This window comes from Capronia epimyces, assembly GCF_000585565.1.
Source record: "Capronia epimyces CBS 606.96 chromosome Unknown aczIQ-supercont1.2, whole genome shotgun sequence".
Taxonomy (NCBI): Eukaryota; Fungi; Ascomycota; class Eurotiomycetes; order Chaetothyriales; family Herpotrichiellaceae; genus Capronia; species Capronia epimyces.
In genome coordinates this window covers 270584-297904 of record NW_006912905.1, presented here as the reverse complement: position 1 = coordinate 297904, position 27321 = coordinate 270584, and the positions used below count along the sequence as shown (strand labels likewise).

General features: G+C 54.7%; 9 protein-coding genes across 9 annotated transcripts; 6 read left to right on the top strand and 3 right to left on the bottom strand.

Moving 5' to 3' along the window:
- Nucleotides 1-814: 814 nt before the first annotated feature.
- A1O3_01932 (T-complex protein 1 subunit eta) lies at nt 815-2773 on the top strand (the record flags this gene model as incomplete). Its single annotated transcript, XM_007732075.1, has 3 exons — nt 815-863; nt 1075-1563; nt 1635-2773. 3 exons carry the CDS (start codon nt 815-817, stop codon nt 2771-2773), a joined length of 1677 nt encoding a protein of 558 aa, XP_007730265.1.
- Nucleotides 2774-5474: 2701 nt separating this feature from the next.
- A1O3_01931 (uncharacterized protein) lies at nt 5475-6884 on the top strand (the record flags this gene model as incomplete). The annotated part of the gene is made up of 2 exons (XM_007732074.1): nt 5475-5796; nt 5848-6884. 2 exons carry the CDS (start codon nt 5475-5477, stop codon nt 6882-6884), a joined length of 1359 nt encoding a protein of 452 aa, XP_007730264.1.
- Nucleotides 6885-7796: 912 nt separating this feature from the next.
- Nucleotides 7797-11009, top strand: A1O3_01930 (uncharacterized protein; the record flags this gene model as incomplete). Its single annotated transcript, XM_007732073.1, has 1 exon — nt 7797-11009. One exon carries the CDS (start codon nt 7797-7799, stop codon nt 11007-11009), a length of 3213 nt encoding a protein of 1070 aa, XP_007730263.1.
- Nucleotides 11010-11746: 737 nt separating this feature from the next.
- Nucleotides 11747-13123, bottom strand: A1O3_01929 (vacuolar protein sorting-associated protein 4; the record flags this gene model as incomplete). The annotated part of the gene is made up of 2 exons (XM_007732072.1): nt 11747-11968; nt 12035-13123. 2 exons carry the CDS (start codon nt 13121-13123, stop codon nt 11747-11749), a joined length of 1311 nt encoding a protein of 436 aa, XP_007730262.1.
- A 555-nt stretch (nt 13124-13678) lies between these two features.
- On the top strand, nt 13679-14144 carry A1O3_01928 (prefoldin beta subunit; the record flags this gene model as incomplete). The annotated part of the gene is made up of 2 exons (XM_007732071.1): nt 13679-13739; nt 13831-14144. 2 exons carry the CDS (start codon nt 13679-13681, stop codon nt 14142-14144), a joined length of 375 nt encoding a protein of 124 aa, XP_007730261.1.
- Nucleotides 14145-15055: 911 nt separating this feature from the next.
- Nucleotides 15056-17233, top strand: A1O3_01927 (uncharacterized protein; the record flags this gene model as incomplete). Its single annotated transcript, XM_007732070.1, has 1 exon — nt 15056-17233. One exon carries the CDS (start codon nt 15056-15058, stop codon nt 17231-17233), a length of 2178 nt encoding a protein of 725 aa, XP_007730260.1.
- Nucleotides 17234-17944: 711 nt separating this feature from the next.
- On the top strand, nt 17945-19792 carry A1O3_01926 (glutamate decarboxylase; the record flags this gene model as incomplete). Its single annotated transcript, XM_007732069.1, has 1 exon — nt 17945-19792. One exon carries the CDS (start codon nt 17945-17947, stop codon nt 19790-19792), a length of 1848 nt encoding a protein of 615 aa, XP_007730259.1.
- Nucleotides 19793-21271: 1479 nt separating this feature from the next.
- A1O3_01925 (activating transcription factor, other eukaryote) lies at nt 21272-23150 on the bottom strand (the record flags this gene model as incomplete). Its single annotated transcript, XM_007732068.1, has 4 exons — nt 21272-21578; nt 21639-22755; nt 22837-22875; nt 23039-23150. The coding sequence occupies 4 exons, from the start codon at nt 23148-23150 to the stop codon at nt 21272-21274; spliced, it is 1575 nt and encodes a 524-aa protein (XP_007730258.1).
- Nucleotides 23151-25077: 1927 nt separating this feature from the next.
- Nucleotides 25078-26494, bottom strand: A1O3_01924 (26S protease regulatory subunit 6B; the record flags this gene model as incomplete). Its single annotated transcript, XM_007732067.1, has 4 exons — nt 25078-26047; nt 26096-26194; nt 26246-26287; nt 26337-26494. 4 exons carry the CDS (start codon nt 26492-26494, stop codon nt 25078-25080), a joined length of 1269 nt encoding a protein of 422 aa, XP_007730257.1.
- Between the last annotated feature and the right edge of the window lie 827 nt (nt 26495-27321).

The window sequence follows — 27321 nt, the reverse complement described above, 5'->3', positions numbered from 1 at the left end:
TCTCAATGAACAAGGGGACAAGACAAACTCTGTCTCCGCCGTTTCTCTCCTTGTTCATTTCGATAACAGGAGGTCGACCCTTCGGAGTCTGAGATTGTCGGAAAAGAAGAGAACATCAATGGGATCTCGCCTCGACAGTATAGGAACTCGCCTCGATGGGATGGGATCCCGGCTAGACGGCATGGGCACACAATTAAATATCGTTGAAGGATTCTACAAAAGGCAATCAACAGGCAGGGCGTAGCTCGCCCTGATCAGAGGCATTGATCTCTCCGGAAACTGGCCTGACTGCAACTCGCCATTGATTGTGCTATGCTACCCTTTCTGTTGCTCGCTGCTGAATTACTCTGTACCAAATTTATTGATGTCCTTGTTGATATACTACATCTGGGGTAGGCTGACCTGTTGCTGAGCTCCTGATTGATCACGGCCTGACTCTTGGTTGATCCTGGACCTGGAGTCGAGCTACGATCCTTGCCTGGTTACTTTACTGGCCTACTGTCTGATCTCTACCGACCTAATGTCTGATCTCTGATCTCTGATCTCTATAACGACCACTTCGGGGTGGGCACTATACTCCGTAGTAGTAGTACGGAGTAGTACTCAGGATCCGCATAACCCCTGCCAAGACCGGTCCACCGTAGCTGAGACGCAACTCTGCGGCGACGTGCACTGACCTGACTGCAACTGGCACCGCAGGCCCAAGAAAAGTTCCAGGACGGCCAAACAATCCGTCAGAACCCCCCACCACCAACGTTTAACGTTCAACGTTGTGAAAGCAGAGCAGTCGACAGCATCTAGCGCAGGAGAGAAGATGGCGGCATTCGGCGGCCAGACGCCTACGATTATCGTCCTAAAAGAAGGTGAGTGCCTTGCTCCGGCGTGCAGACATTCAATATCAAGTTACACGGGCATCTCAATCTCAGCATGGAACGAAATGCCCACTTTCGTCCCGTATCCCGTGTCCTGTGTCCCGTGTCTCTCTGATCTCGCAATTGGAACATCTACACCGGGCCCTGTTCTTAGGGATGTTATTATGGGAAGGCAAAGGCTAACTTACAACCCGGACATCAGGCACCGATCAATCTCAAGGCAAAGGCCAAGTCATTTCCAACATCAACGCATGCTTAGCCGTCCAAGACACGATCAAGACAACTCTAGGGCCCTATGGCGGCGATTTACTACTCGTGGACGCAAGCGGGAGACAGACCATCACCAACGATGGCGCCACGGTCATGAAGCTCCTCGACGTCGTACACCCGGCGGCGCGCATCTTGGTGGACATTGCGCGGTCGCAGGATGCAGAGGTCGGGGACGGGACGACATCGGTGGTCGTGCTCGCTGGAGAAGTTCTCAAAGAGGTCAAAGAGCTGGTCGAACAAGGAGTCAGCACGCAGACCATCATCAAGGGCCTGAGAAGGGCGTCGGAGATGGCGATCAACAAAATCAAGGAGATTGCCGTGTCTACGCAGGAGGGGAACAAGCGAGAAACCCTACGCAAACTGGCCGCCACGGCGATGAGCAGTAAGCTCATCCACCGCAATGCCGATTTCTTCACAAAGAGTATGTTGGTCCCCGGCCCCTGTAGGCTCGGTCACACGTTGGACTTCTCGTTTACTGACATTGCGGAATAGTGGTTGTCGACGCAGTTCTGTCTCTGGACCAAGATGACCTCAACGAGAAGTTGATCGGGATCAAGAAAATCACCGGCGGCGCGCTCGAAGATTCCCTGTTCGTCGACGGCGTGGCCTTCAAAAAGACCTTTTCATATGCCGGCTTCGAACAGCAACCCAAATCGTTCAAGAACCCCAAGATCGTGTGTTTGAACGTTGAGCTCGAGCTCAAGGCTGAGAAGGACAATGCCGAGGTGCGCGTTGAGCAGGTGTCGGAATACCAAGCCATTGTCGACGCCGAGTGGCAGATTATCTACGATAAGATGGAGGCACTCTACAAGACGGGAGCCAAAGTGGTCCTGAGTCGTTTGCCCATAGGCGACCTTGCGACACAGTACTTTGCCGACCGAGACATCTTCTGCGCCGGACGAGTCGCAGCCGAGGACCTCGAGCGTGTCTGTCAGGCCACAGGCGCCACGGTCCAGAGTACGTGCACCGACATCCAATCGTCGCATCTCGGCACGTGTGGCCTGTTCGAGGAGCGCCAGATCGGCGGCGAGCGGTACAATTTGTTCAGCGACTGCCCGCAGGCCAAGACGTGCACGCTCATCCTGAGGGGCGGCGCCGAACAATTCATCGCCGAAGTTGAGCGTAGTCTGCACGACGCCATCATGATCGTCAAGCGTGCGCTGCGTAACCACACGATCGTGGCCGGCGGCGGCGCCATTGAGATGGAACTGTCGGGCTACCTACACCGGTACGCGGACAAGAACGTGCCGCACAAGCAGCAGGCGGTGGTCAAGGCATTTGCAAAGGCCCTCGAGACTATCCCGCGGCAGCTGTGTGACAATGCGGGCTTCGACGCCACCGACATCCTGAACCGGCTGCGCGTCGAGCACCGCAAGGGCCACGTCTGGGCTGGCGTTGACTTCGACCACGAGGGCGTCCGCAACAACATGGACGCCTTTGTTTGGGAGCCCGCACTCGTCAAGGTCAATGCCATCTCTGCTGCCGTCGAAGCTGCCTGTCTGATCCTCTCCGTCGATGAGACGATCAAAAACGAAGAGAGCCAGGCTCCTCAGGCTCCGCAGAGGGGGTTACCGCCTGGTGCGGCGCAGAGAGCTCTTAGAGGAAGAGGACGGGGGATGCCCAGACGGTAAACCTGGAGACGTTGATTTGGCTTGGGATCTTAAGCGCGTTGAGAAAAGGGAAAATGATATCGACACGATCAATAAGACTGGAAGCAGACGCTGGACGAGTGGCCATGATCGAGGATACCGCCAACGCCGAAGCAGAGTCAATTGCAGACGACAAGTTGACCTCGGCAGACTCGGGACCATCGACGGAGACGGACCAAACGACCTGGAAAGGTGAATAGTTCACTTTGCTGCGTTGTCCTCCTTGATGGAGAGCGGGAAGAGCGAATGGAAGATAGCGAGATGAAAAAAGAGGACTGGGATGCCCGAACCACGTGTCGAGTCGGTTGCTGCTCTTGTCTTGGACTGGCTGTGCATGTCATGTCGCGAGAGGGCGGCAGTGCAGAATGTGAGAAGTGCAAGATGCATTACTGAGTACTGAGTACGGCAAGGCCACCTCGGACGATCGACAAGAATCTACGGCTGTGGCATGGCCCAGAACGGCTGCGGGCACACAGCACGAGGATGAGACGAGTCGATATGAAATGCCATGATCCCCATTACCCACTCTAGGGGTGCTCTACCCGACAAGACAAATGATTCAAAGGAAATGCAAAAGAGTTCTGACCAAGTCCTAAAACATACATCGTAGATCACCTAGATTCATGATTTCTGTCGAATAAGACTGTGACGACGATGATTGATGACGCCGTTGTTGTTGGGTGTTGGGGGCTGCCTGTTGGCATCCTAGTTCGAGCTTTGGGATGACTGATGAAATCCTGTAGCTACTGACTGACTGCATCCTCCCAGAGGGGAAGCTTGACACGGGGCGAATCATTTCCGGAGCGAATCTAAAGCAAGCGGTCCCTACCGGCCAGAATGTTCGATGCCATGGAAAGTGACAGTGTGACAGGTTGCTGGATGGGGGACCAAGGAACAATGATCGCCATGTGACAGATCAGGGGACTCGGGTGAAGACAGGGACAGAACTGACAGGCCGGCAACACAGACAGCATTCATCTAGTGCGGCGGCGTAGCTTCGATGTTGGTCCTTTTGAACAGATCATGGCTTATTTGCAGCCTGCACATGTCTCATCAACAGGAGTCCAGAGATGTGGTCATCGTCAGGAGAGTCAATGAACCACCTGCAGATGTTGCCAGCAGCGCAATAGTCTGGAGTGGCACGGGAGAGATTGCAGGCGCGCAGCATATCGAATTCACAGCTAAGCATTCGTGATCGTCGCGGTGTGGTCGATCTAGTGTGGTCGGTATGTTCGGTTGCGCATGTTGATGCCGCATTCGGAGACTGTCATTCTAGAAATCTGATCATGCCCTGTCGTGACTGAATCAGGCCGAGGGGCTGACAGCCTGCTTTCACCTACCTTGGAGACATTGGAAACAGGGCAAGCTCAATTGGAGTCAAAGAGGCTGCGTCAGAGCTGACCAAAGCGCTTCAGCTGTGTCGGTAGCCGCAAATCATGTGGAGAGGATATGTGATAGAAGATGTGGCGTAGCTGAGCTTGATGCTTGTGTGCTTGACCTTATTGTTCAGGAGGACCCAAGTGGTCCATCTCGCTCCCAGGTGTGTGGCCACGCAAGGGTGACGCTGCCACGTGGGCAATCGATAACATCCCATGCTACTGTCCTTGTAGGACGTGAGCGAGCAAATAGAGGTGCCATCGTCTCTCTGGTTGCAGAAGGCCTCGCTCGGAGGAGGAGGAGGGAGGAGGGAGGAGGTCAGGCAATGTCCCATACGCGGGCTGCATTGCTGAGCTGCATAGCTGAGGTGCAGTCTGCGCGAGCGTTAACCGCAGGCCACTGACAGATACAGTACGCACCCATCCAAAGAGGTGGGTGTGTTGTGCTCGAATTGCTTGTCATTTAATATTGAGGAGATTCCGCCATCTGCAGCATGCAGGGGCCAGGGACAAATCGCCTAGAACTGGAGGGCGTGTTTCCGACCGTTTCACTGGGTTAAGGGCGTGTTGTCTGGACTCTACAGGCCTGAGCCTTAGGAGCCTCCTTAGCCTTCTGCCGAGGGGCGATCGGGGCACAGCCAGTGCCTCATGGTGTCAAATGTCAAAGCAACCGAGAACGGCGGGAAAAGAGAAGCAGCTAGTCACGATAGGCGTTCTCCAGTGTGTACTCCGTAGGCGTAGGTGTAGGCAGGGAGTCGAGGATAGCCGAACGATGGGACGTATGGATGTATTATTGTTGACGGTGGCTTCTGAGGCCTCAGGTACATACCTAACGGATACATAAACACTCGTCAGCTTCAACTTGCCCACCTGCAGGCTTGGCCGCTCACGAGTCGCGCCCACGTCAAGTTCTGAGTACTCAAGTACTACAAACTGGAAGCACACTGCGACGGCTGGCGCAGGCATTCCTGACACCAGCTGGTTATTATTATTGTCTTTACTAATCTCACCCATGCCTCCGCCGCCCTTCAGCTGCTGAGAGCTTTTTGTCCTTCCGCTCAGGCTCCTCTTTGCCGAGACTCGCGAATCAAGACTTGGGAGGCTCAAGACTCCAGCGGTAGCAAGCGCAGGCGACACGTACTACAGTGCGACCGGCATCTCCACCTCCGGACGGCATTTGACCTAAATCCCCCGTCAAAATCGTCTCACCAGCCGCTCTCTCACACCTCGACGTCTCTGATTTTGCCCATATCCTATATCGATCCTGCCTGCTGCGCGACTACGACCACGACCGTTTCCAATCTGAAATGTCCTACTACCCGGGCCAAGGTGGCTACGGTGCTCAACAGCATACCGGCGGTGGTTACGGATACCCTCCAACCCAATCTCCACAGCCATATCCTCCTCAAGGCTATTCTCAAGGCCCATATCCTCCTCAGTCGCACTCGCCACAACCCTACCCTCCGCAGGGTTACGGGGGACCTCCTCCTCAGAGCTATGGCGCTCCTGCCGGCTATAGCAATCCCTCGCCTCAGATAGCTCCATATGGCTATAACAATCCTCCTCCTCAACAAAGCGGAGGCTACGGCGGTTATGGATCGCCTCCTCCACAACCAAATGGATACCCAGGTCTGTCCGTCCTTGTTGGAAGCGTTCGTCTATGATACTCACGCCATGTAGGCCCTCGGCCCGGAATGCCATCGTACAGCACGAACGCTCACTCTCAGGGTGCCTCCAATGGCCCTCGTCCGCCGCCTACGACCCCTCAACAGTTTGGCCATGGTGCCCCTGCGAGTTATAGCTTCCAGTACTCCGCGTGTACAGGAAAGCGAAAAGCATTGCTCATCGGAATCAATTATTTTGGCCAAAGAGGACAGCTGCGAGGATGCATCAACGATGTTAAGAACATGTCCACCTATTTGAACCAGAATTTTGGGTATGCCAGAGAGGATATGGTGATTTTGACGGATGATCAACAAAACCCCATGTCACAACCGACCAAAGCCAATATACTTCGAGCGATGCACTGGTTGGTCAAGGACGCCCGCCCCAACGACTCGTTATTCTTCCATTACAGTGGTCACGGCGGCCAAACCCCCGACTTGGACGGAGATGAGGAAGACGGCTACGACGAAGTAATATATCCGGTCGACTTCAGGACCGCTGGGCATATTGTGGATGACGAAATGCATCGCATCATGGTTAAATCTCTACCTGGAGGAGTCCGACTCACGGCCATCTTCGACTCATGTCACTCCGGGTCGGCCCTCGATCTACCATATATCTATTCCACCCAAGGCGTGCTCAAAGAACCCAACTTGGCCAAAGAAGCAGGCCTGGGGCTGCTGTCTATTGTTTCATCATATGCCCGTGGGGATCTGGGCGGCATGGCTTCGACAGCCATGGGATTATTCAAAAGGGCGGCCACAGGCAATGCCACGTATGAACGCAATAAACAGACCAAGACCAGCCCCGCCGACGTGATCATGTGGTCTGGCAGCAAAGACGAACAAACCAGTCAAGATGCGCAGATCAACGGAGAAGCCACCGGGGCCATGAGCTGGGCGTTTGTGACGGCCCTGAAGAAGAATCCTCATCAGAGCTACGTGCAGCTACTCAACAGCATTCGAGACGAACTGGCCACCAAGTATACGCAAAGACCTCAATTGAGCTGTTCACATCCTTTGAGTAAGTTCTTGTCTCCGGCCTTCTGTTAGAAACATTACATTACTGACTCCTTGACCTCTAGATACCGATCTGTTATATGTCATGTAGGGCCATGGGATATTCTCCAACAAAAAGCAGCCAGCCCTTTTCCTCGACTTGCTTCTTCCACCTTGGACGGCGACTTGATTGCGACAGGCGTTTGTACAGCTCAAACACTGGTTCATCCGGATGACTGGCTCCTTCTCTCGCGCTACGCGTTTCCGACGTGGGGAGGCTGCTCCACGGGGTAAACGACAATAGCAGTTACAGCGGAGATGTTGAGAACATCAATTTGCGACGAGCCAGGCGAGAAAGATTGGGGACGACAGTAATCATGACAGGCACAAGAACAGTGTCAGCACTATGTACAGTTACGATATTACACAACAGATCCGGTCCATTCTCACTGGCTAGAGGGGACGGGCTGTCAGGCTGTACATTGGCATCCAGGGGTGGGCAAATGTGGGATTGAGAGGCAACAAGACGTTCAAAAGGGTCTATAATATCAATGTGAACCAGTGGCAACGTACGTTGTATCCGTATTCCATACTTGTAAATCCAAGGCTGACATTGACCTGAGTCTCGGGGGGAAGGGGGAGGGAAATGTTCACGTGACACGTCGTTTTTCCGTACACATCCGTACATCAGGTACTTTCCTGAAGGTGCCTGCATTACGTACCAGGTACGTACCTATTACTGATAGGTACTAGGTACCTAGAAAGAGGTGTAGCACCTACCACCACCCAGTAGTGGGAGAGCACCGACGACCAGTATCAACAACTGCGACAACTCTCAGTGTCCCTTCGTATAATGTTACTCTCAGCCACCCACTGGTGCCTGGCCCATACCGAGTCCTCCTCGCCACGTCGTCGTTCCCCTCCATCAGTCAAGATGATTCGCCCCCAGCACGCTCCCCTGCAATCATGAAGCCGGATGTCCCTCCCTCCTACGAGAGTGCCGTCAGCCGCGAAGCGTGGACGATCATCGCACCCTGGATCCCTTCCAGCGACCTCTGTTCGGCATGCCTCGTGTCGCAGAAATGGTATTCTATCTTCATTCCCTTCCTATGGGGCGACCCGGCCTCTCACTTCGGCATTGCCAATGACGCCGTCTACGTTGGACTCACCCGCTTCAAAAGAACGCTCCGCAAGGCAAGGTTGAGCGTGAGGAGCCTGACCCATACTCTGCATCTCCCGCCTGCACTGAGCGAGATCTATGGCGGCCCGAATCCCTCCTGGTTACGCGATGTCCTCGAATACCTCCCGAATCTACAAAGCCTCATTGTCAGCCAACTACCATTCTTCGATCACCACAGCCTCAATGCGCTAAGGACCACAAGCAACGCGAGGAAACTGTCAAATGGGGAAGAAAATACGCTGCCTAGCTTTGGCTTGAAACTACTGTTGGCATCCAGCGAGCCAAATACCACATCATCCGCGTTGGCGAATGCATTGCCAAGGTTTCCCAGCCTAGTCTACCTCGATTTATCGTATACCTCGCCAGCTCGTGATGCGGCAGTGCTTGCGGCCCTGTCATATCTACCGGACCTACAAGTGCTCAAATTGCGCGCTGTTGGTCTCAGAGATGGAGAGGCGGAAGTGTTGGCTAATGCGGTTGGAATCCGTGTCCGCCTGTTGGACCTCAGAGATAACCTTCTCACCGACATGGCAGTCAGGTCGTTGATGCAAGCATGCTTCCTGCCGCCTGATGCCCCCCAATTTACTTCTCTCAGTGTGGAAGATTGGCCCGTCGGCATGGCCCCTGGGCCGGACTTTTTCAGCCTTGATACCCTCCGTAGTGAGGAATTCGATCATGAGTTGCTCAAACAACTAACCAATCCACTCACTGGAAGGCTAGCATTTGAGGATATTCCCCACCGGGGCCTCACCCATCTTTACATTTCAGGAAATCGTCTGTCCGTTGAGGGCTTGTCAAGTCTCCTCAAGTCAGAGCGGCTACATATATTTGATGGTGGCTCTGTCGACACCGTCAAAATCATCTCGAGAACTCCCTCTACTACGTCGCCTACTGGTTACATTGATAAAGTGCGCTTTCCCGGTGCTGAAAAACTGATTCCGGTCCTTGCGCAGTCTGCTCGGAAGAACCTGACGTATCTACGTGTTGACCATGCAGTGGTCACGTCGAAATCAGAGGTCACGTCTGATGTCCCGAAGCCCAAAGCGTCTTCGATCGAACTTGCCGGCTCCCAACCACTTGCTGCTGAGCTCCCTTCAGACAGAATTGTGCTGGAAGCACCGGCTTCTGCCCACTACCCTGTAGAAATGCCAGGGTCACATGGACCCATTTTCGAACTCGACGCTACTCCGGCACCACCCAGAGTCGAGCTGATTGGCGACTTGATGTATTTCGCCGTCAGTCCTCCTATAGGAGAGAAGCCACAGGCTCCCAGTCCAGTCATCGAGGTACAGAGTCCCATTAGAGGGGAAGGACCTTATGCCCCGGAGGTAGTCAACCAGAACGGGGGTGGGAATGATCGTGGACATGAAGATCATGTTACTGTGACAGACTCGGAGGTCTCGGATGAGACGGGAACGCAGAGTACATCCAAGTCCTTATTCTCACCAGTCTCCCCCGTGACGCCGCACGGCACGGTGGCTTTTCAGCCATTGATAGCTCCGCCAGAGCCAATATCTGAACAAGGTCAACCTCAACCCCAGCATCCTGAGCCAAATGCCAACCCTCCTCCTCTTCCTACATCCGGGCCTCCTGCATCTCCTCCCTCCCTTCCACCAGCTCCTGTCGCAACGCAACATCGGCAGGCACGGATAGAAGCTCTTCTTTCGAAGCGGCCTCTTGGGTTATCATCCAAGATGATACAGCCAAGCACACCACTTACCAAAGCAATAGTTTCCAATTTGAGCAGTCTACATCCCTGTCTCCTCCCTCACTTGAGGACGTTAGTACTGACCAATGTGCCGACCACCGCATCTACGGCATCCGGAATAGTTGATGCCCTCAAAGCTTTCATATCTGCCTGTGCCGACGAGTCTGCCATATCTCGCCTCCTGGCGAGGACAGACTATTCCCTTCCACCTGGTAAAGCTCGCCACGCTGCCGAGCTGAAACACGCACAGTCCGCTTTTGCCCTGCGCACCATCGTACTAGAAATGGAACAAGCCGGCCCGCAAAAGGTCAACGGCCAACGTGCCTGGCAGCCCTCACGCCAAAATGTCAACATGAGTAAATCTTCGACGGGAGATCGGGATAGCGAGAACCTTTGGTCTGCTGCCGAGAACGACTTTAGTTTCTTTGGCGAGGAGGGTGAAGAGCAGGCAGAATGCGGCATCTACCAACACGACCCGGAGAAATACTTTCCTACAGCGCACTTTGATGACAAGATTCTGTTGACCCCGGATGACAGTCATGCCGAGGGCGGCTCTAGCAGTCCACATGGCAGTGTCTTCGGAAGCCAAGCTCACGGTACGCTCTCACCTTTCTCGATGAACTATACAAGCTCGACCGGCGCGTTGCAAAGTCCTAGGAATCTGCCCCTGGGCCGAAATCGGAGGAGCTCCAATGAGCCGCACCGCAATGGAGACGAGAGGTCAGTCCTCGCCGAAGTGCAGGGCGGGCCTGTCTCGCCGCAATACATGACTGGCAGACTACGTTCTCAGTCACAATCCCACCCTCAAGGGCGGCGGCCACCAACGTCGGACCCAAATCAGACGGAGGAAAGAGAGGATACAGATGAACCGAAGGTCGATGTGGTTTCTGAGCTCGCGGCTTGGAGGAAAGAACGCAAGAAAGCGTACGAGGACGAACTGGCACGATACAAGATGAGCCGAGCCAGAAATGGGCATGGCAGAACGAACAGTCTCCACGACAAGCGCCAGAGCAACGGGCTTCAGGGGTCTGGTCCAAGCTCGTCGCAACAACCAAGAGGGTATGGATATGGATTCGACCATGGCGCCGGGCCGGGTTCGGCAGGCCACAGCCAGGCGCGACCTGTGACGCCCGTTGGTCAAGCCGGCGAAGTGAATGATCTCGACATGAAGTTCGTCGAGGGCCACTGGAACGGGGAGATCAAGGTGATCCGGAATCCGACGCCCAAGGGCCGGACGGGGGTGGTCGATATGTACGGCAATTATTTTGAGAAGGGGTATTTGTACCCGTGAACATAACATCATCCACCATGGTGTCGAGGGATCTGGTGTATGTAACCATGATGACTGATGAAATGCTTTCCATACCGGTGCGATATTGAATGTCCATGCTGAGGCAGAGGCCTCTTCCTTACGACTAACTAGTTGGTGGTTGGTCATGCAGAGAGACTTCTCCGAGTCAAGCCTGGACACATAAATATATTTTCTCTCTCAACAATGGCACACGCACCTATGCAGACACCCAGATTCGGGTCCATCCCATCTATCCATCCGGTCACTCATCCATCTCCCTGTCTCTCCCTCTCACTCCCACTCCCACTCCAACTCCTGTTCTATCGCTCGCTCAGCTCATTGGAGCTCAGCTGGTCCCGTAGGAAGCGCCAGGCCCAGGTCCAGGAAGAAACCCCCAATCCCAAAACCGCGATCGATCTTCGCGCGCCGGTCAAAGCCAGCTCTTTGCCCCCCCAAAAGGACGCCTTTGCTCATGCACCTTGCTTTGCTGTGCCTTGCCTTGCCCCAGTCCTACCTTGCCCTACTAAGTAGATCCTCATGACTCCCGTACCGCAGTAGACAAACAAACAGATCAAAAAACAAAGACACGACGACTGGTCGTATGCGCATGGGACATGTCTTTTCCGTCATCAAAACTAAAGGGAGAAAAAAAAGCGAAACTCTCGTCGCATCGCCCGCTCGCTCATTCGACAGGTCCGGGTGAAAGTGAAAAGCAAAATTCGAAACTCTGGGTTCGATCAGGCTCCCTCGCTTCCAAATTCCGCCGTCCACTCGGCGTTCCGCTTCAGGTCTTCGGCCGACACCGTCGGCCTCGAGGCCTTGAGAGCGCGGATGAAGTCCTTGACGTGCAGAGGCGGCTCGAGCAGCTTGTCAGACTCGACGTCTACCCACGTCATCTCCATGGCACCCGGGTCGCCGGGCGAGCATGGGGTGAGTTTCTCTTGGCCGTCGACCGTGACCTGCATCAACACAAACATGGTCAGTCGAGGTCAAGCGCGGGGGTAATCATGGTTTAGTGGGCTTACCTTCTTATAATGCGTAGCTGTTTGGATCTTCCTCACGGGCTGCATCAGCGCATCTTGCACGGCAATGCTAATGTCACTTCCCGAGTATCCCTCGCTCATATCTGCCAGCGTCTTATAGTCGGCTTGGGACAGCTCGCAGTTGGTGTCTCCGACCGCCAGTTCGAACATGCGCATTCGGGCAGGCTTGTCGGGTAAGGAGATGTGGACTCTGCGCTGGAATCGGCGACGAATGGCCGCGTCCAACTGCCAGGGAATGTTCGTTGCGCCCAGGATCAATACCCCCCTACTGTCGTTGCCCACGCCGTCCATCTGAACCAGTAGTTCTGTCTTGATACGTCGCGAGGCTTCGGATTCGCCTTCCCCGCGGGGCCCGCACAGCGCGTCCACTTCGTCGATGAAGATAATGGCGGGTTTGTTCTCGCGCGCCATATTGAACAACTGCTTGACCAGCCGTTCCGACTCACCCATCCACTTGCTCACCAGATCCGACGAGCTGACGCTGAAGAACGTGCTGTTCGCCTCCGTCGCCACGGCTTTGGCCAGGTACGACTTGCCTGTTCCGGGAGGCCCGTAGAGTAATATTCCCTTCCAAGGTTGTCGTTTGCCTTGAAACAAGTGTGGGAACTTGATGGGGAGAATGACCGCTTCTTTCAATGCCTCCTTCGCTCCTTCCAGTCCTGCCACGTCCTCCCACTTCACGTTTGGCTTGTCCGTCAAAATGGCCCCCGTCAGCTGGCCTCGGAGCTTTTTGCTATCCGCATCTTCGTCGTCCTTATCGCCGCTGTCGGCTTTACCGGCGCCGTTTACCGCCTTCCCATTCACGCCCATAGCGGCGGGTTTCTTGCGATTGCTCGAGTCGTTGGCCTGAATATGTGCTTTTAACTTCTCCGCCCGGTCCATGTACTCGCCAGCCTTGGCCCGGATCATCTCCTTGGATTTCGGGTTCTTTTCCCATTTCAGCGCTAGCATGAATAGCTCCAGTGCCGCATAGTATTGTTGGTACGCTTGGTCGTAGGACCCTGCGGTGTCAAGCTCGATAGCTTTCTTGACCGTATCGATAGCTCGGCCGAGGAAATCGGTGTTGGACATGGCTGGCAAACTTGTGTAGGAGGATGGTTTTCGAGACGGGGAGTGTGTGAAGGGAGTCGGGTGTTGTTGGCGCTGTTGGTGTGTGTGGGTGTGTGGGTGTGTAGCAGGCGAGTAAACAATCGGCGATGAGGTAACGATGATTCTAGAGTTGCGATAGAACGGAGGGGAACGCTTGTGCAGAATGACACGAGACCGAAGGCCAACGACGCACTGTTGACGAGGATCGAGACAGCAGCCCGGTGTCTGGACTGCCTCTGGTGCAGCCACTGATGTAGGAGGAGAGGAGCGTAGTTGGTGGCCAGGGACTTGAGGTGGGATGTAATAGCAGTACTCCGTATCGCCGCCGCTATATCACTGCGTACGGTACCTACCGATATGTAATATTACTCTACTAATGACTGTCCTAATTACCCTAGTACGGATATTCAAGGCTGCTGAACTTGTCTGCCACTAAACAACTGAACCACATTCCTCCTGCTATTCGCCGCACACATTTTGTCTCCTGGTCCTCCCCGGGTCAAATTCAAGGCACCTGTATTCTGGCAGAAGTGCACCATGGAAGAGGACCAGGCAAAACTTCAGGCCCTGTCCGAAACGCTGCAGAAGTTCCAGGACGGTGAGTACCGAGTACCGTAACGCCCTCGGCAACTATTCTCTGTCTAGACATTCCTCAAGGCTCCATCGCTGACCAGACGTCTCGCCCACAGACCTGCAAACCACCATCGACGCTCGCCAGAAACTAGAAGCCCAGCAACAGGAAAACAAGGCCGTGCAGAAAGAATTTGTCTCTCTCGCCGATGATGCCGGCATCTACAAGCTCGTGGGCCCTGTGTTACTGAAACAGGACAAGACCGAGGCCGTGAGCGCAGTCGAGGGCCGGCTGGAGTTTATCGGCAAGGAAATTTCCCGGATAGAGGGGAGGATCCAAGAGTTGCAAGAAGGAAGTGAGAAGAAGAGGGTGGAGTTGTTACAGGTGCAACAGAAATTGCAACTGGCCGCGCAGCAGCAAGCTGGTGGGTGAGAGTCAGAAACAAGACGAAGAGAGGCAGACAGACCAAGGCATACCGAACTATGCCTGATATCCAAGTCGACATGGTCTGCCGAGGCTGCGCCCGCTGACGGACATGATCCCTCTCGATGCCTGGAAACGATAAGAAGTGAATCTCAGAAGATTCACAATTCGCCCCGGAGTCTACCCTGTGGAACTTGCCACGCACTGTCCACCAGAAATAGTGAGCTCGCTCACGGGTCGTTGGATGATCTCTGACAAGTTTGGACGAATTGTCATAGCCTGATAGCAGGTCTGAGAGACATCAAGAAAAAAGAGTTCTGCTGTTTCCTCTGCAGCACATGCCCAGACCCCCTGCCAAAGGGTTGAACCGTCGTCGATACTAATCGGAGGGAACATCGCCGGTGCAGGTACAGTTGCAAAGGACGAGGTTTCCGGTCTGAGAGATCGTGGATCAATACAGAACTGAGAACTGGGCTTGCCGAACATCCTCAGTCATGGTGACAGAAGCTAAGGCAGTAACAGAAGCATACATGACAGTCCAGGAACGCAAAATAAGAATATGACTCCGTGTTCTCCATGTTGTGGTCTAGGAGGATCCCTTGACCATCGTTCATGTGAGACTATATATAGAAGCCCCCTGCGACACAGCGTCCCTCCACCTCATCCCGATCTTATATTACACACCCACACGGCAGCCTCGTAAACCACGTGACTAGGCTGCCAAAGTGCTCTAATAGACTAGTCCTGTTAGGGCCAGGTCAACCTGCCATCCGATTGGCTATAAGTTGCGGATGTCTTGGCGCATATATATTTTTCTGGGTCGAGTTCGAGTTCGACGGCAACCTGGAAATGTCACTGTCCTCTCATCATTCGATGAGTCCAGTTGTTGTGATATAAAACACTGAGGCAGCTACACAGAGATGCCTCGAGAAAAGAAGAAGCGAGGTCGCCGAGACGAGGCTAAAACCAACAAACGAAAAGGAGACGAGACTGTGGACACTGAATCTGCGGCGAAACGGCTCAAATCAGACGGGGCCGACGACGAGCAGGACTACCAGGAGATTGCCATTAGCGGTGATGCCGGAGATGACTACATCGGTTTTGGACTGGAGCCTCCTCCCGATGCCCACGAGCCTCAAGAAGAGGACGTTTTCCATGGACTCCTTGATCCCCAAGAACAGGAATACTACACGAATGTAAACAACAAGATCGTGGCAAACGATTTCGAGTCGGCCGAAGATCGCGCCATCTTCATCGCTGCCGTCCAAAGCGAGACACGGGGCAAAGAACTCAAGGTTGCTTCAAGCCAGTCCTCCTCGAGGTATTTGGAGAAAATCATTATGCTATCGACCGCCGCGCAACTTCGACATTTGTTCAGCAAGTTTCTTGGCCATTTGGCTTATCTCGTCCAACATCGCTTTGGCAGTCACTGCTGCGAGACTCTGTTTAAAGAGGCTGCGAAGCATGTGGGCAAGGAAAGTAGCGAGAGTGGAGGAGAAGACGAAGACGAAGACGAAGAAGCCAATCTTCTTACAATGGAACAGCTTTTCCTGCGGGCTGCCGAAGAGCTGGAGCCAAACATGGGCTATTTGCTGACTGATCGGTTCGCATCTCACACTGTTCGAGTCTTGTTCTTGGTCTTGTCCGGAGAATCCTTGGACGACGCATCGGTGAAGGCCCTGCTTGCAAGTAAAAAGAAAGAGCAGCTTGAGACTCCGATCCATGAGGAGGGGGAGCCGATCCCAAACAAACGGATAGTGCCGAAGACATTTCGAGGCGCGCTCGACAAACTCATCCATAGCGCCATTTCCACCCTCGACACAACGTATCTCAGAGCATTGGCCACACACCCGACCGGGAATCCAGTGCTTCAACTCCTCGTCCGCCTGGAACTTTCGAATGCCGGGAAAACCAAACAGCTTGAGGAAAATTCCGTGTTCAAGAAGTTACTACCCGACGAGGATTTGGAGGACGACACGGAAAGTGCCAAGTTCATTTCGGGCTTGATCTACGATTCAACCGGGTCACATCTGGTTGAGATCTTTGTCCAGAGACTTGCTGGCAAGACCTTCAAGAAGCTCTACAAGAACATTTTGAAGCCACGGATGAGCAGTATGGCCAAAAATGACATTGCAAGCTTTGTTGCCATCCGGATCCTGGAACGGCTTGGCAAAGACGATCTCGCCGAGGCGAAGACTTTGCTCCTGCCTGAGATCCCCATTCTCATCTCTCGCCGAAGGACTGGGTTGATCAAGGCTCTCATTGAGCGATGTGCCGTGCGAGGAGTAGATCTACAAGACCTATCGGAGGCACTCCAAGCAGAGTACGGGAGCGTGGCCGCGGATTTTCTTCCCAAATTGCTCGACTTCAATAATTTGGGGCCGACAGCTGGACCTGAAGACGGCTCCAAACAAAAGGAAAAACGCAGGACGGACGTGCACGATTCATTATTGGCCCAGGCCCTGCTACATGCGCCACAAACTGACAAGGTCGTACAAGACAGCTTACTGGCCGTCGAGATCAGCACGTTGTTACAGATGTGTCAGGATCCCGCTGCCTCACGAGTGGTCCAGACTGCCCTTTCCCCGGCTGGCTCGAACCTGCAGTTTCGTCGACAATTTGTGCCCCGCTTCTACGGGCACATTGCCACGCTGTCGCAAGACCTGACGGGGTCCTACGTGGCAGATGCGTTGTGGACGGCGACAGACGGATTGCATTTCATGAAAGAGCGGCTGGCCCAAGAACTGGCAGGCAGCGAGAGCGACATCCGACAATCGCCGTTTGGTCGGAACGTGTGGAAGAACTGGGCGATGGATTCGTTCCAGCGACGCCCGGCCGAATGGCGGGCGCTGGCGAAGGGGTACGACAAGCAGGAGGCCAAGGGGGAGGTGGCTGTGGCTGGGTCTGTGGCCGGGTCTGCGGCCGGGTCTGGGTCTGCGGCTACGGGCGTGAAGGGCGGAGGCAACCCTCCCACATCGGAGAAGTCGGCAATCCAGCTCGCGCGGGAAAGGCATGCGCAGAAAAAGGTGCAAGGCGCCAAGCATCAGCAAAGGACCCCGGCGAGAGGCGCCAATGCGGTGGTGCCAACCAATGCCTAACAAGGGTGCGGGACATTCTGAATAGTGTGGGTTGGGTGATGGGAGATGGAAGATGGAAGGGGCAGAGTTGGTAGAAATAGGAGATATTGTCCTTCGCCGGCGCACCACCGCACTACGTACAAGTACAATCCTACTACCTACTACCCTACTACCATACTACCTACAATCCTACTGCCCTACTACCATTCTACTCTATAATCTACTAACCATTGCTATTGCTATTGCTATTGCTATTGCTATTGCTATTGCTATTGCGTGACTTGAGGTCCCATGGGTCGTGGATACAACTAATCACCACTTTTGCATTCTATCCTCCCTGAACGGCTCAGCCTCGCGGGCCTAGGACTGGGGCGCGCAGCCTCGTCGAGCGTAGAGCCTCGCGATTGCGTCATCCGCCCAAGATCGAGCGACAGCGAAAATTTCACGACGGCCAACACCAGATGCCGGATGCCAGATCCCAGCCAGGAACCATGTATATATAATGTCACCCTTTTGCTTATTGCATTCTCAACCGCTATTTCCTCTCATTGATCGGCGTGGCGAGTCGGCCTGTGACGACGGTACAGCCTAAGGCCTAAGTCCTGCCGGAATAATATTTATTACGCAGTACTATTACTACTGAATATATCCGTGCGGAGCATACCATACATATATCGATGAGCCATCCAAGATTGTTCTTAGACCACCCATAAAGCGATATTTATATAAAAGATGGCTAGCCCTGGATCGGAAGCACCATCACAACAAAAACAGCAGCAGCAGCAGCAACTCAACGGTGTGGCTGGCGGAGTGATCAACGGCAGCCACAACGGCAGCCACGTCCATGGCGGCGACCTACGTACCAATGGCGGGGGGTTCGACACGTCGTCGCCGTCGCTGTCACGGGCCCAAGAGCTGAAGACGCTCCTGTCGGCCGTGGTGGACCGACTGATCCCGTTCGTGGAAGCCGCGGACGCCGAAGGGCAAGCCCACGAGGCGCGGCAAGCTGTGGGCCAGTCGGCGCTGGTGGACGGGCGGACGGCGGCGGAGCTGCGGACGATCCTGACGGCGGACGGCACGTTGACGCTGCCGGAGCAGGGGACCGGGGCGCGCGGGGTGCTGGCGACGCTGGGGTCGGTGCTGAAGTACAGCGTCAACACGAGCAGCCCGGGGTTTCTGGACAAGCTGTACGGGCCGCCGGTGGCGCCGGGGATCGCGGCGGAGCTGGTGCTCGGGGTGCTGAACACCAACCTGCACGTGTACCAGGTGTCGCCGGCGCTGTCGGTGATCGAGACGCAGGTGGCGCGGGCGCTGGCCGGGCTGTTCGGGCTGACGGGCCCGCGGGTGGGCGGCATCAGCGTGCAGGGCGGCAGCGCCAGCAACCTGACCAGCATCGTGGTGGCGCGCAACACGCTGTTCCCCGAGACCAAGGCGCTGGGCAACGCCGCGGGCGGCCGGTCGCTGGTGCTGTTCACCTCGGAGCACGGCCACTACAGCATCGAAAAGGCGGCCCAGCAGTGCGGCTTCGGCAGCGCCAGCGTCGTCGCCGTGCCCGTCGACCGGGCCACGGGCGCCATGGATCCCGCCGCGCTCGACGCCCTCGTCGTCCGCGAGCAGGCCCGCGGCAACACGCCCTTCTACGTCAACGCCACCGCCGGCACCACCGTGCTCGGCTCCTTCGATCCCTTCCCGGCCATCGCCGCCGTCGCCCGCAAACACCGCCTGTGGCTGCACATCGACGGCGCCTGGGGCGGCAGCTTCGTCTTCAGCGACTCCCTGCGCCGCCGCGCCCTGGCCGGCTCCCACTTGGCCGACAGCATCGCCATCAACCCGCACAAGATGCTCGGCGTCCCCGTCACCTGCAGTTTTCTCCTGCTCAAGGACCTCCGACACGCACACCGAGCCAACACCTTGAGGGCCGGGTATTTGTTTCACGACGAGGCCGACGATGACGATGACGATGGCGAGGACGATGATGCTCGAGACCCGGACGCGCCGGCAACCGCCAACGGACACCTCGACGAGGACAATGGCAATGACGACGACCACCCATGGACGCCGCCCGACGACCTGGCCGATCTCACGCTGCAGTGCGGCCGACGCGGCGACAGCCTGAAATTCCTGTTCGCGTGGCAATACTACGGCAGCGCCGGCTACCGCGCAAAGATCGAGCAGGCCTACTCGGTGGCGCGCCATCTGGCCGACCTGATCGATGCCCACCCCGACCTGGCGCTCGTCAGCACGAACCCGCCGCCGTGTCTGCAAGTGTGCTTCTATTTCGCGCCGGGCGGCAAGCTGGTCCACGGAGTGACTGAGACTGAGACTGAGGCTGGGACCGAGAAAGATGAGGCCCGAACCCGAACCCGAACCGGCAAACGCAACTCGGCGCTCACCAGCCGCATCAGCCAGGCGCTGGTGCCGCGAGGCTTTCTCGTCGACTTTGCTCCGGCCCTGAGCCACGAAGTCGAGAAGGGCTCGTTTTTCCGCGCCGTCGTCAACATCTCCACCACCCGAGCGACGGTCGAGAGACTGGTTGACGAGGTCGTCGCGGCCGGGCGGGCCATTTTGCAGAATCTGTAGTCTGTATTACCCAAGAAGATGTACAGATGCTTGATCATCAGAATCTGAAAGGTCTGTAGACTTATCTGCATTACCCAAGAAGATACAGAGATCTTTGATCATCAGAATCTGAAAGGTCTGTAGATTTAAAGAAGATACACAGATCCTTGATCATCAGCACACAGGATATGAATGGATTGCCAATGGACGCGAGCCATATAAGCATTGTATCAACCTCGGCCGTGCACCGAATCTAACATATAGAGCCAGGCAGAAATAGATATCCCCAACGCTTATTGCAATAAACAGGCTAGCATGCTAATCTGAACAACATAACATATATATCGGCATACGCCTGTACGTATATATATACCTCAAGATACTGGTCATCCGCGACACGACATCGACGGGATCTGTGGTATAATACAAGACAACGGAGTGATGAAGAAGTGTCATATTATGAGATAGAAGAACAGTCAGCCCGGAACGAAAGGGTACAGGTACGGATACTGTACCACAAACAGTAGTAGTCGCACAGCTTGTCACACCCCAAGTCCCATGTCCCCTGTCTCGATCCCGACTGACCCCTGACTCCTGAGCATCCTGCTGCTGGCACGTTTCTTCATGATTGGGTTCCCGCAACCATGATAACGACAAGTCGTTGCATCGCTGCTGAAAGCATCAAATAGTCGTTGGCTACGCCGGTGCCTGCAGATTCCCTACATTGCGCCTGTTGCCCTTTGGTACATGTCAACATGGTCGGGAGGGAACCATCGCCAGCCAGGATCGCGCCGCACAGTCATGCTGGGCCGGGCTGAGCTGCCTCGACCTTCTGCGCGACCCGTCTACACCCCGTCTGGACCACTCGTCGTCCGGCAAGGCTGAGGGACATTCTGCTCACAACTCAAAACATCAATTGCATCTCCTCGACTGGTAAACTAAGTACTGCCAAATAGGTCCCAGCCGATGTCTGCTGAGTTGGGACCAGGAACCGCGCACACCGTCAGAACGCCACATCCTCAATTGCCCAGCTCCCCATTCCCATCTGTACCTCATCCCATACATGTACGCGTGTGTGCGTTCGCATGGACGCACGGCAAGGAGACAAAAGAGATCATGGCCGCACCGCGTCGGAATCCCGCCCCCTCTGTGCTTTTGCTGGTGCTGTACAGGAATCCCCCCCATTTTATGTACAGTGAAACAAGCACGACAAAACCAAAGCATCAAAGACACGATGCAACAGCAAAGATTCAATTGCTTGGAAATCCCGCCCGTGATGTGGCCGCCGTATTCGGAGATCCAGGGCTGGAAGAAAATGAGGCCGAAGTATCCTGCGGAGGCCTCGACATGCTCAAATACTGCCATGGGCCTTGTTCCCGAACGCCAATCCGCTCCGAAGATGATCAGGGCCGCTGGTCATGACAATTGCAATTAGTTTGGGAGTATCAGACCTTGTGTGGCACTAGTTGCAGCTCTCCGCCGTGCCAAACATTCGTCGCATCACGTCCTCTGCATGCCAGGTTGCATGGCGGCAGGATTCGGCATGCCCATGCCATACGGGTTGACATGCTGATTGGAGAATGCATTCGGGTCTTGCATGCCGCCCAGAAACTGGCCAATACCCTGGGCATGCCCCACGGGACAATCTTTGTGACCCATGAGCAGAGTACGAAGGCTCCGGATTTCCTCGTGAAGTTGAGCAACCTGAGTGTTAAGGCTGTCATTCTCGGCAGAGTACATTTCAACTTTCGCTTGAAGGTTGGCCAGCCATTGCTTCTTTCGCTGTCGGCACTTCAGAGCAGCCACACTGTCAATCTGTCAGTACGGGGCACAGCATGGTAGATGGACACCTCGAGGTGCAACTCACCGATTGCGTTCGAGGAAATTCCGTCGCTTTTCTTCGTCCGTCATCTTCTTATTACCGTTGCCGCTGCCGCCGTTGTTGTTGGAATTATTGTTACTGATGCTGCTGCTGCGGGTGCTGTTTTCTTGCTCTTGATCATCCTCGCTGTCATCGTCTTCTTCATGGGGATCAAGAGCGGGGTCCACATTGGCGACTCCCGAATTACCCTTGGCTCGTTTGTTGCTTCCTTTAGGAGTGGCTTCCGTTTTCCTTCGATTATTCGCCGGTTCTGATTTGATGTTCTTCTTGCCACGCCCGCGGGCAGGAGTCTTGGTATCTTCATGGGTTTCCGGGCTGTCAACATCAGGCCCAGATGCAGACGCTCGGCGGTTTCGTTTCTGATCCTGACCATTCCGACCGGTCGGTTGGGCTGGTGCCGGGTTGGGCACTGCGAATTGGTTGTTGGCCTGTCCTCCCTTGGCCAACATAAAAAGGCCATTGGCAGCGTCGGTGGCGTCGTGCTGAGCATCCATATTGCTGGATTGAGGTAGGGGATCCTGTGGGTTGGATGTGTTGGCAAATTGGTTGGTCTTGCTTCGTGCCGCTGCAGTCATGGCAGTGCGATGGAAATCAAGGGTACCAGGAGTGGCACCGCCACTCTGTAAGGAATTAAAGAGTGCTTGAGAATTTGGGCTGGGGGCCGGGAACATCGACCCGCCACCGCCAGGAGTCAACCCAGACCGAAGGGACGACTCGTTGGGGGTAGGGAACCCACGACCGATACTGTCGAAGTAGTCGCCTTGTTGTGGACCGGCCAACATAGCAGGGCTTAAGGGCCCGGAGCGAAGTGAACTTTGCCAGTTGTACCCTCCTGTTGAGCTGGTCCCCGGGATGGCAGGAGAGGTGAGAGAGGCGACGGGAGGTAAGAGGGTTTTACCGGGTGTCTCCGTCGAGGGGACACCAAACGATTGTTCAAAGGGATTGAATTCCTGGCCGATTCCACTCCCGTTGTTGTGCACCGCCGAAAAGTAGTCGGGTGTCTCTGCCGTGTTGGAAGGCGCAGGTCGCGGCGGCGGCGCGAGAGGTTCTGTGACTTGAGCAACAGGCTTCGCGTCTTCGCCCAGCAATGGAGGTTGCGCCTCTGTGAATCATGTCAGTGTCAGTGGCCTAATCAGGACTCGGACTCGGACTGCGCGTGGGCGAGGGCGAGGGCGATGCGTACCTGGTAGTGACGACTTGGCCTGCAATGGTGACGATGTCCCTGCTCAGACGGGGTCAGTCTCCACGTGCCAACAGCGCCTACGAGCGCAGTCTTGATGCATGACGCACTTCTCAATGCGCGGTGGATGATGATTGATGGCAGCGTGGTAGGATGGTTGATGGTGGAAGAAATTTTACTAATAGGGGAAGCGAGAAGGACTAACCTTGTTGATTCACCTGGACTTTCTTATTGTCCATAGGCGACGACGTACGAGACGTTGGGCCAGTGCCCAAATGCTGTTGTGATGGTTGAGTTGCGACTGCGGCGCTTGCCATATTGTCGGGTTGTGGTGAAGCAATACGTAGGTGAGGAAGCAACGTCAGTCGTTGCAGAAGTGACGTCGACAGAGCTGGGAAGGTGCTGGCGCCTCATATACTCTGGTAGGGCGGGCGAGGGAGGGCAGGCTTGGGGGGTGGGAGGCCGGCTAGGGTCTGGCTAGGGTCTTCGTCCGGGCGGCCTGGCAAAGATGGGCGAAAATGAGCCTGCGAATCAGAGACGTGTCAGCAGAGAAGTCGGCATTTCGAGGGCGATCGCCAGCCATCAGATACCCCAGTCGAGTCGCCACTCTATCCACCCAACGATGTGTACGCACTGCACGAGAGTTCACGGAGAAGGGGGTGGCTTACGAGGGATCCCAGGCTGCCTGTCCTTTCGAGGTACTCCGTACGCGGTATTCTGGTCGACTCGGCTCACAGCAGGCGAAGAAGCGAGAGGCCGGTCGCTTGGAAGCTGGCCCAGGTACGCGTGGATGAAGCAGCAAGTTTAGCAGGGCCAAACAATGTGGATGACGTGAGGTTCAACGGGTGAAACCCGCGCAACACCAACACCACTACCACTGCCACTGATTGCGGTGTAGAGCACTACTAGTAGTACTTCTTATTGCACACAGACACAAGGGAAAGGCCCCGGTACCGTCGAATCCTCTACCAGGTCGAGCGAGGGTGGAGGGTGGAGGGTGGAGGGTTCCGTTACTGGGATGTCAACCCGCTTGCAGAGCAAAAGGCTATGAGGTACCACAATGGAAAGGAAACAGTGAGCAGTAAATAGTGACCTCAGAGACAGAGTCGAGGAACAAGTTAATTAGGGAATTTGACGCTGGAAGTACCACACAGCACGATGCGATAGCGTGTTCAACCACAGCGCGCGCAAGAGAGGAAAAAGTAGACGGACTTCTCGCAGTGGCCGCGCCAGGCAGCTTGAAACTCTGACGCAATCCATCTGTTTGGAGCCACTAGAGCCAACCTGCGCCATCCCAATCCTGCCTAGCGGAATGTCAATCCGGCTCGTCAACCTTGCTTTCCATTCACCTTAAATTATTATTGCTTTGTTTCTGCTTCATCATTCGCTTGAGACGAGCCCACCGCACCCGTTGTCAGAATGTGCCTATTTAAGTGTCTGTCCTTGTAGTCGTATACAGATTACTTCGTACTAGGTACCTAGTTACAGACTCGAGCAACTCCCACTCCCACTCCTGTCCCCTGCTACAGCTGTATACATTGGGGACCAGAACGCCGACGTCAAGATATATTCACTATGTACTGATCATAGCGGATGTCCTCCCTGAAAAAAAAGTCTGAGCAGACGCATTATTCGCATTATTAATAATACAGACAATACTAGAGGAACCAGTGGATCCACCGAACCATGACGCAATGTCCAGGTAATAATGACCCAGCACGCACGCACACCTCCTTAACGATGTACCTCATCTCCCAGCGTACGAAGTACCCTAAGGTACCTCGGGCAGGGGATCTTGTCGTTCACCGGCATGGGGAAATTCTCCGTACTGCGGTAATGGTAATCTAAGTCTGCATCTTAGAATCTAGGTCTATTTCGCCCCGCTGAGCAATCGACCGATTGCACTTGGCCTGGGCATTGGGCAATGTAGGGGAAGGCTTAAAGGCCCGCATCACTGCCACGACCAGTGAAGCGTGGACTCGACATGTTCTGGATATTATTGATGTAGTACCAGGCACGCGATGCGTGGTGCCTCAATCTGTCCAGGTCTAATTACGGAGTATTGAGGTTGGGTCCCTCCCAATGCTATTGATACACATGTCTAGACCGGGTGTTAGATAGGTCGCCCAGTCTTGAGCACATATGGTTTGGAAACAACTTGCGATGCATGCAGCCTCGCCTCGCCTCGGCCCTTCAACCCCTGTATTCCAACTCCGAACATCGAACCCTGTCAATGGTTCTGCTCTACTTGTAGAAATCAAACTTGTCAGCTTCCTGCGCTCCCTTGACTTGACTCGAGTAGGCGTCTTCCAGATCTGCTTGAATGATATTGTATCGGTTCTTGCGCACTGCCCGGAGGCCGGCTTCTTGCATGATGGCTGCAATGATGGCCCCGGACAATGGATCATTCCGCACAATCAAAGAGTCGAGATCGACTTCTGGCGATAGCGACATTTTGCTGGCGATTGTGCTGAAGATCAATCGACGTTCTCGACGGTCCCGCAGCGAGGGGAATTCAATCTTTCGATCCAGTCGTCCAGGTCGAAGAAGGGCCGGATCCAGGGTATCTGCTCGATTCGTCGCCATGATGACCTTGACATTACTCGTCTGGTCAAAGCCATCCATCTGGTTGAGCAATTCCAACAGAATACGTTGAACTTCTCGATCTGCGCCAGTCTGTGCGTCGAATCGCTTGGTGGCAATTGCATCGATTTCGTCGATAAAGATGATCGCAGGAGAATTCTCCCGAGCCATGCGAAAGACGTCTCGAACCATTCGAGGCCCTTCACCTAGATACTTCTGCACAAACTCCGAACCAACCACTCTGATAAAGTTGGCAGTGGTGCTGTTGGCCACGGCCTTGACCAACATTGTCTTTCCCGTACCGGGTGGCCCATAAAGCAGAACTCCTCGTGGGGGGTCAATGCCAATCTGTTTATACAAGTCGAAATGGGTCAGGGGTAATTCCACTGCTTCCCGAATTTCCTGCTTTTGCATGTCGAGGCCACCAACATCGGCGTACGTGACATCTGGCTTTTCGTCGGCTCCAAGCATGGCAATAGAGGAATCCGCTTCTGGAGGAAGAATATCGACTAGGGAATTCGAGTGGCGATGGAGGGCAACGGATGAGGAAGGCTTGAGCTTCTCGCGATCGAGGGTTGAGAGGATGCGGACGACATAGTTTGACCCTGTGGATGACTGTACGATACCGGTGCTTTCCAAAATTAGTTTCTGCGACGTGGAAAAGTCCAACAGTCCTTACTTTTGATCAATAGCTTCCATAAACTGGCCGATGACCAGAGGGACACTCTGTATTCGCTTGATCTCTTCCTGTGCGCGCACCAGCTCTCGCTTCAGTGACCTGGAATAATGGTCAGCAGGGCATCCGTCACCTGTGTATGCCTACTACTACCTCTGCTCATCTTTGATATACTCCTCCTGCAACTTGATATACCTGTGTCCGTCAGCTGTGGCGGTCTCGACTCGATGTCAAATGCTCTTACTCCAAGTGCCTCTGCAACCTCTTCAGTGTCGAGTATTCATCACTGCTGTCGGTGCCAACACCTTCTAGGGAGTCAATGTCTGGAATGGAGTCCGAGATGGGCAGTTTCTTGTGAGGCGGGACAGTATGAATCGGATTGTCAACAAGGACGTCGCCCATGGTTCTGTTGAGATCAAGCTCCGTGGAAAACTTGGATAGATGTAGTGAAGGCGGAGAGACCTGATATGGGCCGGGAGAGCAAAACTAACTCTTAAACTAGATGTAGTTGGTAACTGGCAGACCGACCTGGAAATTGTGCATGTCCAGTTGAGCGTTGAAGGCCACCAAAGGAACGCGAAGCCAGAGATATGGCACTAAACCTAAAATGGTTGGTCAGGTGGAAGAACCACCACTGCAGCTTCAAACCATTTAATACGGGATATCCATAGGTACCTATGCACTGAGCTTTAACTTGAATTACTTGTGTAGGTGATTGAATATCAATACTATCACTATGTCGAAGGGGATCTACATCTGCCTCAACACATCGCTTCCCGCGATTGCTCGAACATCGGGCACCCACCACAGTGTCTCTCACCGCTAAGCAACTGGGCTGGACAGCAACCCCCGTTCCGGTAATCCTCGCCCCAACCCCGACTCTACGGCTTGTCCGGTAGGGACATGATCACCCCTGCGGCGGCTCGTAGCAAGAAAGAATCTTCTATAAGAAAGAAGGACTCGAAGCCCGTCACTTCCCCCGTCACCGATCCGAGACTCAGGGGTAATTTCTTCATCCTGATCAAGGACGTGATTGTGGCGGTGATGATTTCTTCTATCACTGCACCTTGAGATTGGAACAAATGTGTGTCCTGACCCGCCATTATGGCTTCGCTCGGGCTTGGAAACGCGCACAGGGAAGGCTGCGCCACAAGTGAGCCGTGGCGCATTCTCAGTTGCTCAAGAGTTGTGCCAACTGACCTGTGGCAAGAGATCGGGACCATCGTAAT